This window comes from Oncorhynchus kisutch, linkage group LG12 (assembly GCF_002021735.2).
Source record: "Oncorhynchus kisutch isolate 150728-3 linkage group LG12, Okis_V2, whole genome shotgun sequence".
In the NCBI taxonomy this organism is placed as follows: domain Eukaryota; kingdom Metazoa; phylum Chordata; class Actinopteri; order Salmoniformes; family Salmonidae; genus Oncorhynchus; species Oncorhynchus kisutch.
In genome coordinates, this window is record NC_034185.2 from 33,081,134 (window position 1) to 33,098,770 (window position 17,637).

At 41.2% G+C, this 17,637-nt stretch overlaps 2 protein-coding genes across 3 annotated transcripts; both read left to right on the top strand.

Annotated features, from left to right (window-relative positions):
* The first annotated feature begins 270 nt into the window (after nt 1-270).
* LOC109900888 (cytosolic 5'-nucleotidase 1A) lies at nt 271-9,662 on the top strand. 2 transcript variants are annotated; one of them, XM_020496770.2, is made up of 6 exons: nt 271-522; nt 810-977; nt 6,123-6,252; nt 6,530-6,652; nt 6,864-7,048; nt 9,083-9,662. In XM_020496770.2, exons 1-6 carry the CDS (start codon nt 412-414, stop codon nt 9,449-9,451), a joined length of 1,086 nt encoding a protein of 361 aa, XP_020352359.1. In that variant the 5' UTR covers nt 271-411; the 3' UTR covers nt 9,452-9,662. The 2 variants fall into 2 exon arrangements, with proteins under 2 accessions (XP_020352359.1, XP_020352360.1); XM_020496771.2 differs by having other exon boundaries at nt 272-522; nt 6,864-7,058.
* A 361-nt stretch (nt 9,663-10,023) lies between these two features.
* Nucleotides 10,024-16,019, top strand: LOC116376474 (uncharacterized). Its single transcript, XM_031836680.1, has 6 exons — nt 10,024-10,062; nt 13,316-13,392; nt 14,856-14,976; nt 15,133-15,418; nt 15,617-15,846; nt 15,948-16,019. The coding sequence occupies exons 1-6, from the start codon at nt 10,024-10,026 to the stop codon at nt 16,017-16,019; spliced, it is 825 nt and encodes a 274-aa protein (XP_031692540.1).
* Nucleotides 16,020-17,637: the final 1,618 nt, after the last annotated feature.

Consider the following 17,637-nt stretch of genomic DNA (forward strand, 5'->3'; position numbering starts at 1 on the left):
ATAACACACATGTCAATGTGAATTTGGTCAAGTTGTCCAAAAAGTTACATATTGCAGCTTTAACAATTTCTCTCCACGTCAAGCGGGGGCCACTAAAACGTTTTTTTTTTTGCCACGAGATGGGAGCCCCCCGACCATTAAATCTCACTTAGAGCCTCCAAAAGGCTAGAGCCGGCCACTGGTTTTATGTATTGATACCATTCCACTGATTCTGATCCAGCTATTACCATGAGCCCGTCCTCCCCAATTAAGATGCCACCAACCTCATGTGATTGAGCATCATGGGTAAAAACACACGAACATCTTCACCGTCACGCAAGCATTTCCTGTTGTCGCTTGGTCTGGTCGTCTACATTGGTAATCGTTGTTACGGAATTATCAGACTAAAAACGTTTCAATTCCAGGCCAAATATGGCTGAAAGCAAAACTACCGATCCAGCAGCCACGGAGGCTGGAGAGGAAAAGGACTGGACAGCAACAAAAGCCTTTTTTGACAGTTTAAAAACAAACAAACCTAGACCTGTAAGTGATACATTCGCATATTGGGGCGGGGGTAGCCTAGTGGTTTGAGTGTTGGTTCAAAACCCCCGAGCTGACAAGGTACAAATCTGTCGTTCTGCCCCAGAACAGGCAGTTAACCCACTGTTCCTAGGCCGTCATTGAAAATAAGAATTTGTTCTTAATTAACTGACTTGCCTAGTTTAAATAAAGGTAAAATAAAAATATATTGTTTGCAGATAAAATAATTGTCAATACGGGTATATTTGCTGCTAATCTCGTATCGTAATTTTGTTCTGTCTTGCAAACAGCCCAAACCCCAGTATGCCGTTACTATCGCCGTCTCCTCTCGCTCCCTGTTCAACATGGTTGCAGAGGGGAAGATCTACAAAGAAGATGGGGTCGAGAAGTATGTGGCCTATCAACAGGAGCACGACAATGAGCCGCTCATGCCCGGGGTGGCGTTTCCTCTAGTGAAGGTAGGTTAATTCAGAGAGTGATTGAAGGACATGGCCTACCGTCATGTCTGTGCGAGGAAAAGGCAGAGTGTGCCCTTACAATTATTATTATTATTGCAGTTTTGAAACTGCAGTAAAAGTGCACAAACTGCAGTCGACTGTGGTATTTCGGACGCAGGGATTGCAGAACAACTGCGGTTATACTGAAAAATTACTGCGGTAATTTTTTTTATTTTGTATTTTCAGCCTCCTGCATTTATACTGCATTTTAACTACAGTTATACTGCACTCTGACTGCAATCTTTTTGGTAAGGGGTATTAGATTCTGTTTATAGGCAAATTGGCTCTGGCAGCAAAAACAGCCAAAATATGAATTTAAACACAGATCGATTCTCAATTGCATTGAGGTTCTAGAAACACAGCCCCTTACTTTCATATCACATCAAAATAATTTCACGAATGCAAGCATATTGGATGACTGTCATTCATATTCCATTCACCCAGCTCAATGTAACATCGATAGGTTTAGGCTACTACATGATACTCAAATTTGGACTTCAGTTCACAACAGCTGCCTGTGACCAGGCAAAAAAACATTAGTAAACCCACAATACAATCCATGTGTACAATCACGCAGTACAGCAAATTAATGCAAGGTAAGCTTGGCCAGCTTGCATAAATAGCAGTCCTCTCTGAGGCAGGTTGTTGAGTAGGCTAAATTAACTGCATTAACTAGCTAAGTAAGTGAAAGGTAAACTGAAGGGAAAAAAATACAATGAAACATAGCTAGCTCTCTCTGCTTCTTCTCATTAATTTTGGAAGAAATTAATTTAACTGTTCGATTGTCTCTCTTTCTGAGTCAACTACTCACCACACTTTATGCAGTGCTAGCTGTAGCTTATGCTTTCAGGACTAGATTAATTATCTGATCCTTTGATTGGCTGGACAATATGTTAGTCCATACTGCAAGAGCTCTGATAGGTTGGAGGAAAGTCTGTGAAAGTCATCATAATTTCTGTTTAAGTATGAGGGGGTGTGAACGTTAAAATGTTTAAACCCAAAAAATATGGATCCTTAAAAAATTTAAGAAACATTTACACGCAAATGACCAAAAGACTGAACACACACACTCGCATGATTTGCAAAGAGAAAGAGCAGGCTAGCCAATGTGCAGTTGGCTAGCCTGCTCTTTCTCTTTGCAAATCATGCGAGTGTGTGTGTTCAGTCTTTTGGTCATTTGCGTGTAGAATATCCTAGCCTATTTATTGATAATAGGCCCTTCTTTCCAGAAATACTGAATCTTAGGAGTTCATTTCTAGTGGATGTTTTCTTTCAAATGTCATGGTATTTAACACATTTCAAAGTACTTTATTTTGGAGAGAGTGGTCTGCGCAAAATATTATTTGATTGACATTTCTGGTCGGCTAGTGATTGACGTTATTCCGTTTCAAAAGTGGCATTCCTTTACAGACAAGTAAAATGGCGTAGCAATTCGGCATTTTAAAAACGGTGTACCTTACAGACAGACAAACATGTCATAGCTAAGGTGCTTTCAAGGGTATATGACTGCTGTAGATATACAATTCATTCAGAAAGTATTCAGACCTTCACTTTTTCCACATTTTGTTAAATTTCAGCCTTTTTCTAAAATGGTTATTTTTTGTTCCTCAATTTACACAGAATAGCCCATAATGACAAAGCAAAAACAGGTTTTTAGAAATAGTTATTTTAAGCAACCATCACATTTACATAAGTATTCAGACCCTTTACTCAGTACTTTGTTGAAGCACATTTAGCAGTGATTACATTAAGTCTTCTTGGGTATGACGCTACAAGCTTGGCACACCTGTATTTGGGGAGTTTCTCCCATTCTTCTCTGCAGATCCTCTTAACTTCTGTCAGGTTAGATGGGGAGTTGCTGCACAGCTATTTTCAGGTCTCTCCAGAGATGTTCGATCTGGTTTGGGCTCTGGCTGGGCCACTCTAGGACACTTGGAGACTTGTCCCATAGCCACTCCTGCATTGTCTTCGCTGTGTGCTTAGGGTCATTTTCCTGTTGGAAGGTGAACCTTTTCATTAACGATCTGTCTGTACTTCTGTTCATTCCCCCCCCCCCCCCCCCCCTCGATCCTGACTAGTCTCCCACTCCCTGCCGCTGAAAAAAATCCCCACAGGATAATGATGCCACCACCATGCTTCACGGTAGGGATGGTTCCAGGTTTCCTCCAGACGTGAAGCTTGGCATTCAGGCCAATGAGTTCATGGTCTGCGAGTCTTTAGGTGCCTTTTTGCAAACACCAAGCAGGCTGTCATGTGCCTTTTACTGAGGAGTGGCTTCCGTCTGGCCACTACCATAAAGGCCTGATTGGTGGAGTGCGGCAGAGATGGTTGTCCTTCTGGAAGGTTCTCCCATCTCCACAGAGGAGCTCTGTCTGAGTGACCATCAGGTTTCTTGGTCACATCCCTAACCAAGGCCCTTCTCCCCCGATTTCTCAGTTTGGCCAGGCAGCCAGCTCTAGGACGAGTTTTTGTGGTTCCAAACTTTATCCATTTACGAATGATGGAGACCACTGTGTTCTTGGGGACCTTCAATGCTGCAGAAAGGTTTTGGTATCCTTCCCTAGATCTGTGCATTGACACAATCCTGTCTCTGAGCTCTACGGACAATTCCTTCAACCTCATGGCTTGGTTTTTGCTCTGACATGCACTGTCAACTGTGGAACCTTATTTAGAGAAGTGTGTCCTTTTCTAAATCATGTCCAATCAATTGAATTTACCACAGCTTTACCACAGGTGGACTCCAATGTTAACACAGTTGCAGTCAACAGTGTTTTTCAGTGACATGTTTGTGGCATCTGTCCTCTGCTTACACACAGGTGTTCAAAGACTCATTTAACTAATTAGCACATGTAAGCGACTGTTGTCCAACCTGCCCCTAGACATCTGGCAATTCTGGGAAATGCCAGATGGGCTGGACCAGTTAATCTGTTGGTTTTATTTTATTTTATTTGTGCAATTTCTGTTATACTAATCTGCCAAGATGGGCCGGCCTGATTTTCTGGTAGGCTGAGGTCATGCAAACTCATATTCAAAGTGAAACACGGCATAGCTAAAGATACTTGTTCCGACACTGTCGTCAGTTAGACAGACATCATGGATCATAAACTGTAAGGGTGGGTGTCACTGCCTATAAACTTAGGAAGTGCACATTTTACATTTCTTCTTACTCAAAAATTTATTTTTTTGCAGCTAAAACCATGATTTGGGCAAACGGTAAAGTGCATTAGCCTCATGATTCCTGTAATGAAAGTGTGTGCCCTGTGCCTGTTTTCACTGGGGCCTGCTTCTGTAATGAGCAAGCCACCCCCCCCCCCCCCCCCCCCTAATGCACTTGAGAGAAAAATATGTTCTAATCGTATGACACTTCATAATGTAATTGGGGGGGAAACACAGCTTTGGAAGCTTTGTCCCCCTTTTCCTGGTTGACGATTGGAGGGCCTCCGCTTTCTGCAGGTATCATTTTTATTTCTCAACGCTCAATAGCAATTATTTTACCACCTAGATATTTGATATGGCTTTGAGATATGGAGCGGTACACGTGCGAAATGCGCAAAGGACATTGCAAGTGTAGTGTAGGCCTATAGGTCACATGGGTAGTGGGAAGTGCTTTAGGACATAAAATGTACTGTTGGTTGAATACATGGCTACTAGCGAGTTATCGATCTGGTTCATTTTGTTTTGAGTTTCCACTTCCTCAGGTTTTGAACATTGCGATGTATCATCTCTATTGAACTATAAAAAAAAAATCTGGAGTCCTTTTTTGACACAAATATAGCAGCTATAGTCTAATTGTCAACCCATAATACATGACAATTACTGGGTTAGGTTGCACAAAATGTATTGAGTCATGCATTCCTGCTTGTACATGTTAGATGAAACAATGTTACACTTCTTCGGAGGGGGGCCTCTGTCCAAGGCATTTGATCCCATCACCCAGAAGATATGTGAGATGATTCCCCAGCAGTTTGCCCCTCTCCATAACTCCTATGATGACGACACACAACTCGACCCAGCAATATTTAGTAAGCGTAAATAACTGGTAAATATCAATGCCTATAGTGCAGGTTATAACTAACGTTAATGCAACTTCACTACATTGTTACCGTTATCAGGCCCGTTCAGATTGTTGCATAACATCATCATTCGTACCAAGGCTGGGCATGTCATAAGCCCATAATTAAATTGTTGTACAAAATGGGCACGTAAATAGCCTACTAATCATTTGTTAATTATCATAACACGCAACAGGATTCACCCTGTCTCTAATTAATCTCTGAGGAACTCTTGTCATTTTGGTTTCTCCACAGTAGATGTGCTGTCGTTTGATCAGTTAAACCACCTCAAGTGGCAATTTAGAATTAATCTCCAATCTAAGTTAATATTTTTTTATTCGTTGAGCAACAGGTTTGAAGTGAAAACTAAACTTAGATTAGAGGAAAGATTTAATTTAAATGTAAAATTTGTTGCACCAAGATTATTAGAACTCTTAAACTGGGTTAAATCAAGGTTTAATCTATATTGGTGTGAACCACCAACATGGGCAGTGCTGATTCAGGAGAACATGTACGACGGGCACGAGTTTGCAATATAGCCTAAGTCGTTAATAGACAGCACAACAGGGAGGCAAACCAAAATGGTTAGAGAAGAGGCCCAGTTATAGTGGTGAGTTGTATTTCCAGTGGTGTTTTTACATCTCTTTTTAAACATGAGCTGGATAAAAAAAGAGGACCATGTGTTGCCAGTCACTGGAACAGAAAATGGTTGAGAAACGCTGATTTGTACTACCAATGTAATGTCAGCACTATTGCCTGTCAGGGTATAGTGTGTGTGGTTGGTGGCCTACCGGGGGTGGTAGCATGATGGTGGTTTATACAGCGACGTGGGCTGGAGTGGATAAAATGCCAGGGCCGACTTCTTGTCCCCTTCCACCCCTGTGCATTTATCAGTACATGTGAGTGTGCCTGCCTGCATATGTATATGTTGCAACTTGGGACTAAATAGTCTGAAGCAACCACCTGTAAGTAGTTGCTCTAGTACCCACCAGTCAGGTTTTGACTTTACCCCTGTGTCAATTCTGTCCTAAAAACACACACACACACTCTGCAGGCTCTGATGAATGTGAACACACGGCTGAGGCGGCTCTACCCCGACAGCGACGAGTTGTTTGACATCGTCCTGATGACGAATAACCATGCCCAGGTCGGGGTGCGCCTCATCAACAGCATCAACCACTACGGTTCGTGGTCGACACGCTCAGCCATACTACAGTGCTATAAGCAGAGAAATACAATGACCAGTAATTCTAGTAATTATATTTCTTTGGTTATAAGACTCACTACTTCTGTGCTGCATTTCACTGAATGACTGGTATTTTTGACCAAATGTTTTTTTAATTAATAGTTAAATGCCTGTTTTGTGCGGATGTTAGTGGCCATCTTTGGCTACCAGCCTGATGACGATATCAGATTTCTATTGGGTTCTGATATGTTTTTGTTTTCCACTCTCTCTGACAGATTTAACCATTGAAAGATTCTGTATGACGGGAGGGGAAAGCCCTATTGGTTACCTGAAGGCCTACATGACCAACCTGTACCTCTCAAAGGATGGAGAGCAAGTCATAGAGGCCATTGAGGAGGGTAATTGATAATGCTACTTTCCTTTATTGTCCTATCGGGATTAAACTGATTTAGGTTAGCGTGGATACTGCGTTTGTAACAGAGTTAAAAATAACTGTAGACGTACATTGTGGGAACGCTTTATAGGTATAATATAGCCTACAGATGTAATACATTATGATACCATTGTTATGAGCATGTATAAGCCCCTTTATAATGTCTTTATAAATAGGCATTGCAGCAGCGACCACGTTTGCGTCCAGAGATGTGGAGAACCAGCTATCTGACACACAGCTGAAAGTTGCCTTTGACGGGGACGCCGTCCTCTTCTCTGAGTCGGAGATCATCGTGAAACAACACGGCCTGGACACGTTCTTTGAGCACGAGAAGGAGTTTGAGAACAAACCTCTTGCGCAGGTGTTCGAGAGTACATGCCTCCATTTTTCTTTTAGCTTTTTGTTTCTGATTCACTTTTCTTTTTTTTTCTCTCTCGATGGGTAACACTTTATTTGGAGTCTCCCTATAGAGGGTTATAGATTAGAGGTCGACGGATTATGATTTTTCAACGCCGATAGCCATTATTGGAGGACCAAAAAAAGCCGATACTGATTAAATCGGCCAATTTTTTTTATGTATTTGTAATAATGACAATTACAACAACAATACTGAATGAACACTTATTTTAACTGAGTATAATACATTAATAAAATCAATTTAGCCTCAAATAAATAATGGAACATGTTCAATTTGGTTTAAATAATGCAAAAACATAGTATTGGAGAAGAAAGTAAAAGTGCAATATGTGCCATGTAAGAAAGCTAACGTTTAAGTTTGTTTAATCTTCGAACCTTGAGAACATATGAAAGCTGGTGATTCCTTTTAACATGAGTCTTCAATATTCCCAGGTAAGTTTTAGGTTGTAGTTATTATAGGAATTATAGGACTATTTCTCTCTCTACCATTTGTATTTCATTAACCTTTGACTATTGGATGTTCTTATAGGCACTTTAGTATTGCCAGTGTAACAGTATAGCTTCCGTCCCTCTCCTCGCTCCTCCATGGGCTCGAACCAGGAACACAACGACAACAGCCACCCTCGAAGCAGCGTTACCCATGCAGAGCAAGGGGCGCGAGTGACGTTTGGAACGCTATTAGCGCGTAACCCGCTAACTAGCTAGCCATTTCACATCGGTTACACAAGCCTAATCTCAGGAGTTGATAAGCTTGAAGTCATAAACAGCGCAATGCTTGACGCACAACGAAGAGCTGCTGGCGAAACGCCTGTTTGAATGAATGCTTACGAGCCTGCTGCTGCCTTCCACCGCTCAGTCAGACTGCTCTACAAATCATAGACTTAGTTATAACATAATAACACACAGAAATATGAGCCTTAGGTCATTAATATGGTCGAATCCGGAAACCATCATCTCGAAAACAAGACGTTTATTCTTTCAGTGAAATACGGAACCGTTCCGTATTTTATCTAACGGGTGGCGTCCATTAGTCTAAATATTCCTGTTACATTGCACAACCTTCAATGTTATGTCATAATTATGTCAAATTAGGCGGCCCAAACACTTGCATATACACTGACTCTGCGTGCAATGAACGCAAGAGAAGTGACACAATTTCACCTGGTTAATATTGCCTGCTAACCTAGATTTCTTTTAGCTAAATATGCAGTTTAAAAAAATATATGCTTCCGTGTATTGATTTTAAGAAAGGCATTGATGTTCATGGTTAGGTACACATTGGAGCAACGATACGCACCACATCAATTCTGTGCAACGCAGGACACGCTAGATAAACTAGTAATATCATCAACCATGTGTAGTTAACTAGTGATTATGATTGTTTTTTATAAGAAAAGATTATTGCTAGCTAGCAACTTACCTTGGCTTACTGCATTCGCTTAACAGGCAGGCTCCTCATGGAGTGCAATGTAATCAGGTGGTTAGAGCGTTGGACTAGTTAACTGCAAGGTTGCAAGATTGAATCCCCCGAGCTGACAAGGTAAAAATCTGTCATTCAGCCCCTGAACGAGGCAGTTAACCCACCGTTCCTAGGCCGTCATTGAAAATAAGAATGTTTAAAAATAGTTTTTAAATCTGCCAAATTGGTGTCCAAAAATAACGATTTCCGATTGTAATGACAACTTGAAATCGGCCTTAATTAATCGCCCATTCCGTTTAATCGGTCGACCTCTATTATAGATGTTCAACAAACGTTTTAACTAACACACCCACTTATTCTAATCCTAGACCTAAGCTTAACCCTTGTAAGTTGTTGCGTATCATCCGTGGTAGTTGATTGATTGGTGATAGTTTGAGCGTCTAAAGACCATCTATAATAGGAGAATGTCCAAATAAAGTTGAACCCATTTATGTTTATTTGCTTAGATAAAAAAAAAAAAGATGCAATGCCAACCCTATGTCTCATTCATTCACTCAGGGTCCCTTAAAGTGTTTCCTGGAGGCGCTGGGGATGCTCCAGAGGAAGTTCTACGCCAAGAACGAGCGTATGACCTGCCCCATTCGTACCTACCTAGTAACATCCCGCAGTGCAGCCAGCTCAGGGGTCCGCGTCCTCAAGACACTCAGGAGCTGGGGCCTGGAGATAGATGAGGCCCTGTTCCTAGCCGGGGCCCCTAAAGGGCCTCTCCTGCAGAAGATCCAGCCTCACATCTTCTTTGATGACCAGATGTTCCACATTGAAGGTGCCAAGGAGCCGGGGACTATCGCTGCACACGTGCCTAATGGGATTGGACAGAAGTACCACAAGGGGATATTTATTGAGCAGCCTGCCAAAGACACAACGTAGTGAGCCTCCTAGGGGTGGGAATGTAGAATACATTATGCAAATAGTTAGTTGCGCACAACCCTGTCATCAGCAGTCGTTTTAGTTTTGTGCTGGATTTTGTATTTTAAATAAAGCCACTGCTACTAAAATATTTGTATCAGCATATACTGTAGTAAAAATGTACTACTCATCTCAGGGATTTTTGCTAAAATAAAACAAGTTTACAATGTCACCTAATGTTCTGTTTCATAAGAAAAGGGAGAATACTTTTCTGCAATATTCATCATATTCCAGTTGTTAATTACAGAATGTACTATCTAGTTTTTGTGTGAAAATGTATTTCATGAAGTGTGTTCACATTTCACACAGGGAAGTGTTTTATATCTTTAGAGAAGGACATTTGCTGCAGAGACAAACATGTATTTTACAGTGAAATATCAAAATAATGGAAACAGTTGCGTACATGAGGGATACAAAGTATATTGAAATGAGTTGCTTCCACACAGGTGTGGTTCCTGAGTTACTTAATCAATTAGCATCCCATCCTGTATAAAACAAATGCTGGGCATGCCATTATTTTGCCTACCGTCGCTATGCCCCCATGGGATGACAATGCCATCCACAGGGCACAAGTAGGCACTGAATGATTTGACGAGCATGACAACTATGTAAACCATATGCCATGGCCGTCTCAGTCAACAGATTTCAACCCAATTGGACAACTATGGGAAATTCTGAAGTGGTGCTTGAGACCGCGTTTTCCATCAACAACTTCTCATGGAACAACTGTGTCTCGTCCCTCCAAAAGAGTTCCAGACACTTGTAGAATCTACGCCAAGGTGCATTGAAGCTGTTCTGGCTTGTGGCGGCCCAACGCCCTATTAAGACATTTTATTTGACTGTTTCCTTTATTTTGACCTGTATATTCTCGACACTCCTGCATCTAGACTTCTGCCCATGCATGTCATAGTTTTGAAATTCTTTGCTTAGAGGAACGTTAAGGATATGTGCATAGTAAAGGTATGAAAGGGAGCATTTACAAGGTACATTTGAAGTCGGAAGTTTACACCTTAGCCAAATACAACTCAGTCAACTCAGTTTTTCACAATTCCTGACGTTTAATCCTAGTAAAATTGCCTGTTTTAGGTCAGTTAGGATCACCACTTTATTTTAAGAATGTGAAATGTCAGAATAATGAAGTGATTAATTTCAGCTCTTTTTCTTTCACCACAATGACCAGTGGGTCAGAAGTTTACATACACTCAATTAGTATTTGGTAGCATTGCCTTTAAATTGTTTAACTTGGTTCATATGTTTCAGATAGCCTTCCACAAGCTTCCCACAATAAGTTGGGTTAATTTTGGCCCATTCCTCCTGACAGAGCTGGTGTAACTGAGTCAGGTTTGTAGGCCTCCTTGCTCGCACACGTTTTTTCAGTTCTGCCCACACATTTTCTATGGGATTGAGGTCGGGGCTTTGTGATGGCCACTCCAATATCTTGACTTTGTTGTCCTTAAGCCATTTTGCAACAACTTTGGAAGTATGCTTGGGGTCATTGTTAATTTGGAAGACCCATTTGTGACCAAGCTTTAACTTCCTGACTGATGTCTTGATGTTGCTTCAATATAGACACATCATTTTCAATCCTCATGATGCTATATATTTTGTGAAGTGCACCAGTCCTTCCTGCAGCAAAGCACCCCCACAACATGATGCTGCCACCCCCATGCTTCACGGTTGGGATGGTGTTCTTCGGCTTGCAAGCCTCCCCCTCTTTCCTCAAACATAACGATGGCAATTATGGCCAAACAGCACTATTTTTCTTTCATCAGACCAGAGGACATTTCTCCAAAAAGTACAATCTTTGTCCCCATGAGCAGTTGCAAACTGTAGTCTGGCTTTTTTTATGGTGGTTTTGGAGCAGTGGCTTCTTCCTTGCTGAGCGGCCTTTCAGGTTATGTCGATATAGGACTCGTTTTACTGTGGATTTAGATAATTTTGTACCTGTTTCCTCCAGCATCTTCACAAGGTCCTTTGCTGCTGTTCTGGAATTGATTTGCACTTTTCGCACCAAAGTATGTTCATCTCTAGGAGACAGAACACGTCTCCTTCCTGAGCGGTATGACATCTGCGTGGTCCCATGGTGTTTATACTTGCATGCTATTGTTTGTACAGATGAATGTGGTACCAGGCGTTTGGATGAACACGACTTGTGGAGGTCTACAATTTTTTGGGATGATTTCTTTTGATTTTCCCATGATGTCAAGCAAAGAGGCACTGAGTTTGAAGGTAGACCTTGAAAAACAACCAATTTACTAAAATGATGTCAATTAGCCTATCAGAAGCTTCTAAATCCATGACATCATTTTCTGGAATTTTCCACGCTGTTTAAAGGCACAGTTAACTAAGTGTATGTAAACTTCTAACCCACTGGAATTGTGATACAGTGAAATAATCTGTCTGTAAACAATTGTTGGAAAAATGACCCGTGTCATGCACAAAGTAGATGTCCTTAACGACTTGCCAAAACTCTAGTTTGTTAACAAGAAATTTGTGGAGTGGTTGAAAAACGAGTTTTAATGACTTCAACCTAAGTGTATGTAAACTTCCGACTTCAACTGTAGAATACTTATTGATATGAAAGTGAAGCATTTTGGTTTTCATGCATAGGCTACCATATAAAACAGGCTTTATTACACTTATTTACACTTAATATCTATTAAGTTCCACTTTTTACTATCCATTCATTTATCTAATATATTCGTTTTTCCTATTCCATAAAAAGACATGACATTGTAAACGCAATTAACCTCAACTTGCAGGTGAAGCTGTATCAGGCTCTTATCAAAATGTCAACAAAGCTAGTTGACCATATCTACTGTTCCACTTGTAAAATGTTACATGTCAGGCGTTATGCTTACAGTTTCAAATTGAAATAAACGTTATGCAAAAGGAGGTCTATTTCATGTTGCACATGTATTTAAAAAAATGTTTTTACATAACACATTTTTGAGGAATTATTCACATTCTTTTAACTCTAATTTCTATACTTAAGAATATCAAGATTGTATTTTTTTTTATTGTTGTTGCTTTTAACTGAGAATAAAGAGTTTATCGTGTGCGTATAGCAGTATGGTGTTGCAGCGAGGTTGAATATAGGTTAGAAATAGATTAGAACGGTCGATTTGTTTTTTTAATCTATTATCAAATATCACCAATAGATGGTGCTGATGGCTACAAAATAGCTGAATTGTTTTGTTCACTGGTTTGTGATGTTTACATTGGCCTTTGCTTTAGCATTTTTTGCTCTCACGTGAACTGTAGCAATCAAATGTCCAAAACCCATTCAGATCCTGGAGTCAAATCTTGCATCAATCAGCCTCCCCCTGCTGGAACCAGAGTTGATCAAAACCCTCTTCCATGCACTTGGAGGAACTCCCCATAGGAGAGCACTGTCATTCACACTATTTAGTGTACGCGAGGTATCTTTTCTGCCTGTTGGGCAATAGACTGCATCTCCATGAGCTGGGCCCAGCCGGCAGTTGCCATGGATACTCTGGGTGCTGACACTAGGAGGACTGAGTAGACACTGCTTGTTTAAGACACAAATCATAACAAAGGATTAGAGGCACAAAGTAACCCCACGGGGTTCTATGAGATACACCTCGTCCTCATCACACAGGCACTATAATTAGCTGTGTGGGTGTATGCTTGTGTGAAGGTGGAGATCATGGTGTTTATTCAAAGCATTTTACTTTGTAAAATAGGTAATTCACCACATCCACTACCAATATGCACCTACCTATGCAACAGATGGTTGATTGTGGTTGTTGCTCTGCTGCCATAGATGTCTGGGATTGACCTGTATGTGTTTGTGCTTCCCAGAATGAGTTCAAGCCCAAGAACATCAAGAAGATGAAGAAGAAGGTGAGTATTATCATGTCTGTGGACGAAAACAGAAGGTAAGGGGGGCGGGGGTCTCAACGATAGGAGAAGGATTGGGGCGTGTGGCTGTGTGGGGTTTATTTCGGATAATCTTTGAAGAGGGTTTGTATGAACGCTGTCTGTTGGTGATAAGTGTGTGTCGGGATGGGGATGTTTTGGTATCTACAGGGATGTCAACAACAGCAACAGCACTTGACTGTATCGTGCTGCCAGGGAGCTAGCATGTTGCACTTCTTTAGGCTGTGTTACGTAGGACTGACACACACACACAGTGATACGGCTGCTTCTTGCCAACAGGAAACTGTGATATGATAATGACATGTATTGAGGTCAGCTGGCCCCGTTCCTTACAAGAAGGAGCAGGATGATTCCCACAGCAGCAACATTATCCAGGTCACCAACCAAAATCTGTGAGGGGCCTAAAATACTGTAATTCAACCAAATGACTATCAACTCACTGTAACTTATTGTAGGTCTATTTATAGAGGAACTTATTCAGTTGTTTAGTGTTAACATTTTTTTTATAAGACATTGGCCTATAACACAGAGTTGGAAGCAGACGTTCAGCAATGACTCTACTATAGACTTCTAGTGTAACAAAGATGGTTCTGTGCATATTTAAAAACCTAGATGTATTGAGTTTCAGTGGGTTTTTAGAATGGCTTTACTTTTCCGCAGTGCAAATGTCAGTGTTCCATTAGGCCTTGTGGTTTCCTGTGTTCTGATTCTGGCATTGGACAGAATAATCCTCATATTCAATCTCAATTCCACATGATATGGAATTAAATGCAACTGTGGATTGATTATGTCACAATCAATAGAAGAGTCTTTGGTTACTACGGCGTTGTTAACCTAGATTAACTGTTAGTCATGCGGTCGTGATTATGACTCAATATGTCAGAACACTGAGAAGCACCACTGCTGTTCTGTCCATAGAAATAGAATCATGTTCTAGTTCTCTGGTTCCGTCATTCAAGCACAAGACAGAAAGTTGCCTGAAGGCTGTGGATCATTGTATTGTTGACCCAGACGGAGTGTACTTCACAAGTATTGTCTTTTTCTGAGAAAGCTAACCATGGATAACTCTCTTGAAGGTAAGCACTGACTGGACTGATGTAAAGGTTGAAAAATGCTGGTAACTTTCCCAAAACTACCAATGGAGCAAGATTTGACTTCATTTCTACAGTCCAATAGTCATGGTGTGCTGAATGTGCCATTGCTGAACCAAGGCGGTGTCCTCTAATCTTCCTCGCGTTCTTTGTTTTAGTGAACCAGGAGCAGGGAGACATACCAATGATCCCATTGGTCCATGAGCCCATATCAGGGTAAGGGTTTTCTACATAACACAATGTAACATCTGCACATAGGTGCAATCCTAATGAAATGAGAATTGGGTGAGAAAGAATCCTAAAGATGGTCCAATGGACATGGTGAGGTCTCTTTATCTCAAAGTCATGTTTAACTTCCTAATGACCGCTAGGGATGAGATGCAGAGAGCCCAGAATCAGGTGAACAACTTGCAGCAGTCAATGAACCACATGCATGAGCAGCTGAATTCCATGGGGAGGCAGTTTACTGAGTTGCAGAGTGCCCTTTCTCAGGTAGTAGATTAGTCTCCGCAAGAGTAGAATGAGTCATGTGTAGTCATGATGTTATGAAGATTGATGATGATGGCAGGGATTGTGATGATGTTGATGATGATGACTGGAATGGTAATGATGTTTTTGTAACTCCTATACTCCACCTGTACTGGATAGCTCCTTGATGACAACATGCCTATTATGGCACCTAAAGCGGAGGGGATCCAACTGAAGAACGTCACCCCTGCACAGTGGGACAGAATCCTCCCGATAGGAATCATCCAGAGGGAGGATCCCAACAAGAACCAATCATTCCAACAATACGTCATCCCAATCAAAAACAATGGAATGGAACAGATGGAATATCATGGACCACCTCCACCTCCCATCATCCCCATGGTGGGATCCTGGGATGCTGAAGTGAATGCTCCACGTTGTGGAGATTTCTATGCCAGGAGAAAAGGTCATAAGAAAAGCCTTATCTTATGAGTGTGTTGTCTAAGTGTCTACGTTAAACAGATTTAACTCAATTCATCCATTTGCCTGTAGCCTTGTTTGTGTTTGGGTTGTGAACAAAGTATCATTGCAGGTTACACCGTCAGCTAGTGATTGTTCTGTACGGTGACAAGCAGAGTGGCTTGATTTCTCCCACTTGTCACAGATATCCGGAGTAGATATGTGGCGGATCCTGCTTTAATGACCATCACCAAGCCAGAACACTTCGAGGCCAACCCTCAGAGCCAGGCTGGCAGTTGGCCGGTGGCTAAACCTCAGCACCCAGCACCCCCAGTACAGAAAACACGAAACAGTGGAGGCTGGCTCAGGTGGTTCTTCGGTGAAAAGGAAGAAGTTCTTCAGATGACAAGGATACCAGATGACAAGCCTAATTCTGTAAGGAACCAGTTATGTATATTGTGTATAGAGACACTCTAGTGGATTCATCTATTTCTCAGTGTCTTGATTCACATTGTCTTTATTATCTTCTTCCTTAGATTGTCTGGGATCAAAACCTGCACAGATGGGTTGACGCAAGTCCCATGCCCAAGACTGAGGTATTCACTTGAATTCACGTCATTAAAGCAGTGGATGACCATTGTATTTCAACTGTAAGAACGTTACTAATACATTTGCACATTTGTTGGTATGTTTTCCAGAACAAGACTGTTCCACCTCCTCCCCCGATGGGGATGTATCTGGGGAACTCTAGTCTCCCCAAAGGAGTGAATCCTTACTCCATGAAAGCAGGTGAATAGCGCTTTAGACTACACTAGGTTTAACTCCAAGACTGTGCCAGCCATTGATAGCCCTCTCCGATGATCTCCTGCTAACACCTTTCCTTCTAACAGCAGATCAAGGAAGCCTAGGGGACAGGTATCCCAAGCTATTGTACCATGGTGGGATCACTACAACGCCTCCATACCAGGGTCCTGGATCGCTCCCTGCCCAGCATGCAACACTCATGGCACCGATGACTGTGCCATTCGATGTTGACAGGCAGAAACTTGGCCCAGGCACTCTACCCTTTTGAGAATCGACACTGAACAATCCTTCTGCAACGATTTATTTAATTAGCTTTAATATACAGCAACACTTGGCTGAAGTTGCAGTGATTTTTAAGCTATTTATTTTTGTCTCACGGGTCGTTTTCCAGGAGGGATCATTTGATATTTCAGCATTTTAAAAGACAAAATAAAATAAGATTTCGGGCTTTGAAAAGTTATTAAAAGTCTGTATGTTCACGTAGCTTTGATATGTTTTCTGGCATCCTTTACAAGCCCATCGCTTGTGCACATTTCTCTATGTTACATACTTTACAGATGGGTATTTTATTTATACATATGTTTTTCAAAATATATTAAAAAAAGAATTCATCTATTTCATAAACATAATATCAAATGTAAATAAAGTGCATTTTAAATTGTACACCATATATTTCAATATATGACTTTACTGCAGGCCTAGCGTTGTGGGTGGGCCTTAGGGAGCCATGCTCGCCCTACCGCACCTCCTAGCCCGTCCAAATAAAATACATGGTTGAATGAAACTTTGCAAGACTTATATTTTTTTGTTGTTGTTGCTATAACACTAATGTATGATATTTGTCCATTTAAAGTTTTAATTACCGCAAAACCTTTTTTCTTGTTAAATAAAATACGTCTCAAGAAATTATGACTGACAGGGATTTAGACCTATCATAAATGCATCATGAAGCTCATTTCTCTTTTTGATGAGTCAAATTAATAGTGGGCGGAGTGTTATGTAAACAGCCTTGTGATTGTTCGGAATGTCATGTTCAAGAGTAGGCTACCTTAACTTGTTTTCTTCATCGTGGTCGAAATGAATATTAGAAATTGGTTTGCTAAAAATAATGCCTCATCTGCTGCAACAAGTAGTCTTAAAACATCTGGCCACAACACAGCAAGGATATGAAATAATCTACTCTTTATTGATATGACATGGGACATTCTCAACGGATTCCTTCGTATAGAGTTGCTCCCTCCCCCAGATCTGTGCCTCGACACAATCCTATCTCTGAGCTCTACGGACAATTCCTTCACCCTCGTGGCTTGGTTTTTGCTCTGACAAACTGTCAACTGTGGGACCTTATATCGACCGGTGTGTGCCTTTCCAAATAATGTCCAATCAATTTCATTTACTGCAGGTGGACTCCAATCAAGTTGT

What these genes read in the sequence shown, in the direction of transcription:
- LOC109900888 (XM_020496770.2), top strand. Translation starts at nt 412, where the DNA reads ATGGCTGAAAGCAAAACTACCGATCCAGCAGCCACGGAGGCTGGAGAG. An exon ending in TGGCGTTTCCTCTAGTGAAG is followed by an intron (nt 978 to 6,122) that starts GTAGGTTAATTC and finishes CACACTCTGCAG; the next exon opens with GCTCTGATGAATGTGAACAC. An exon ending in AGAACAAACCTCTTGCGCAG is followed by an intron (nt 7,049 to 9,082) that starts GTGTTCGAGAGT and finishes TCATTCACTCAG; the next exon opens with GGTCCCTTAAAGTGTTTCCT.
- LOC116376474 (XM_031836680.1), top strand. Translation starts at nt 10,024, where the DNA reads ATGCCCCCATGGGATGACAATGCCATCCACAGGGCACAA. An exon ending in TGCAGAGTGCCCTTTCTCAG is followed by an intron (nt 14,977 to 15,132) that starts GTAGTAGATTAG and finishes TGTACTGGATAG; the next exon opens with CTCCTTGATGACAACATGCC. An exon ending in CAGATGACAAGCCTAATTCT is followed by an intron (nt 15,847 to 15,947) that starts GTAAGGAACCAG and finishes CTTCTTCCTTAG; the next exon opens with ATTGTCTGGGATCAAAACCT.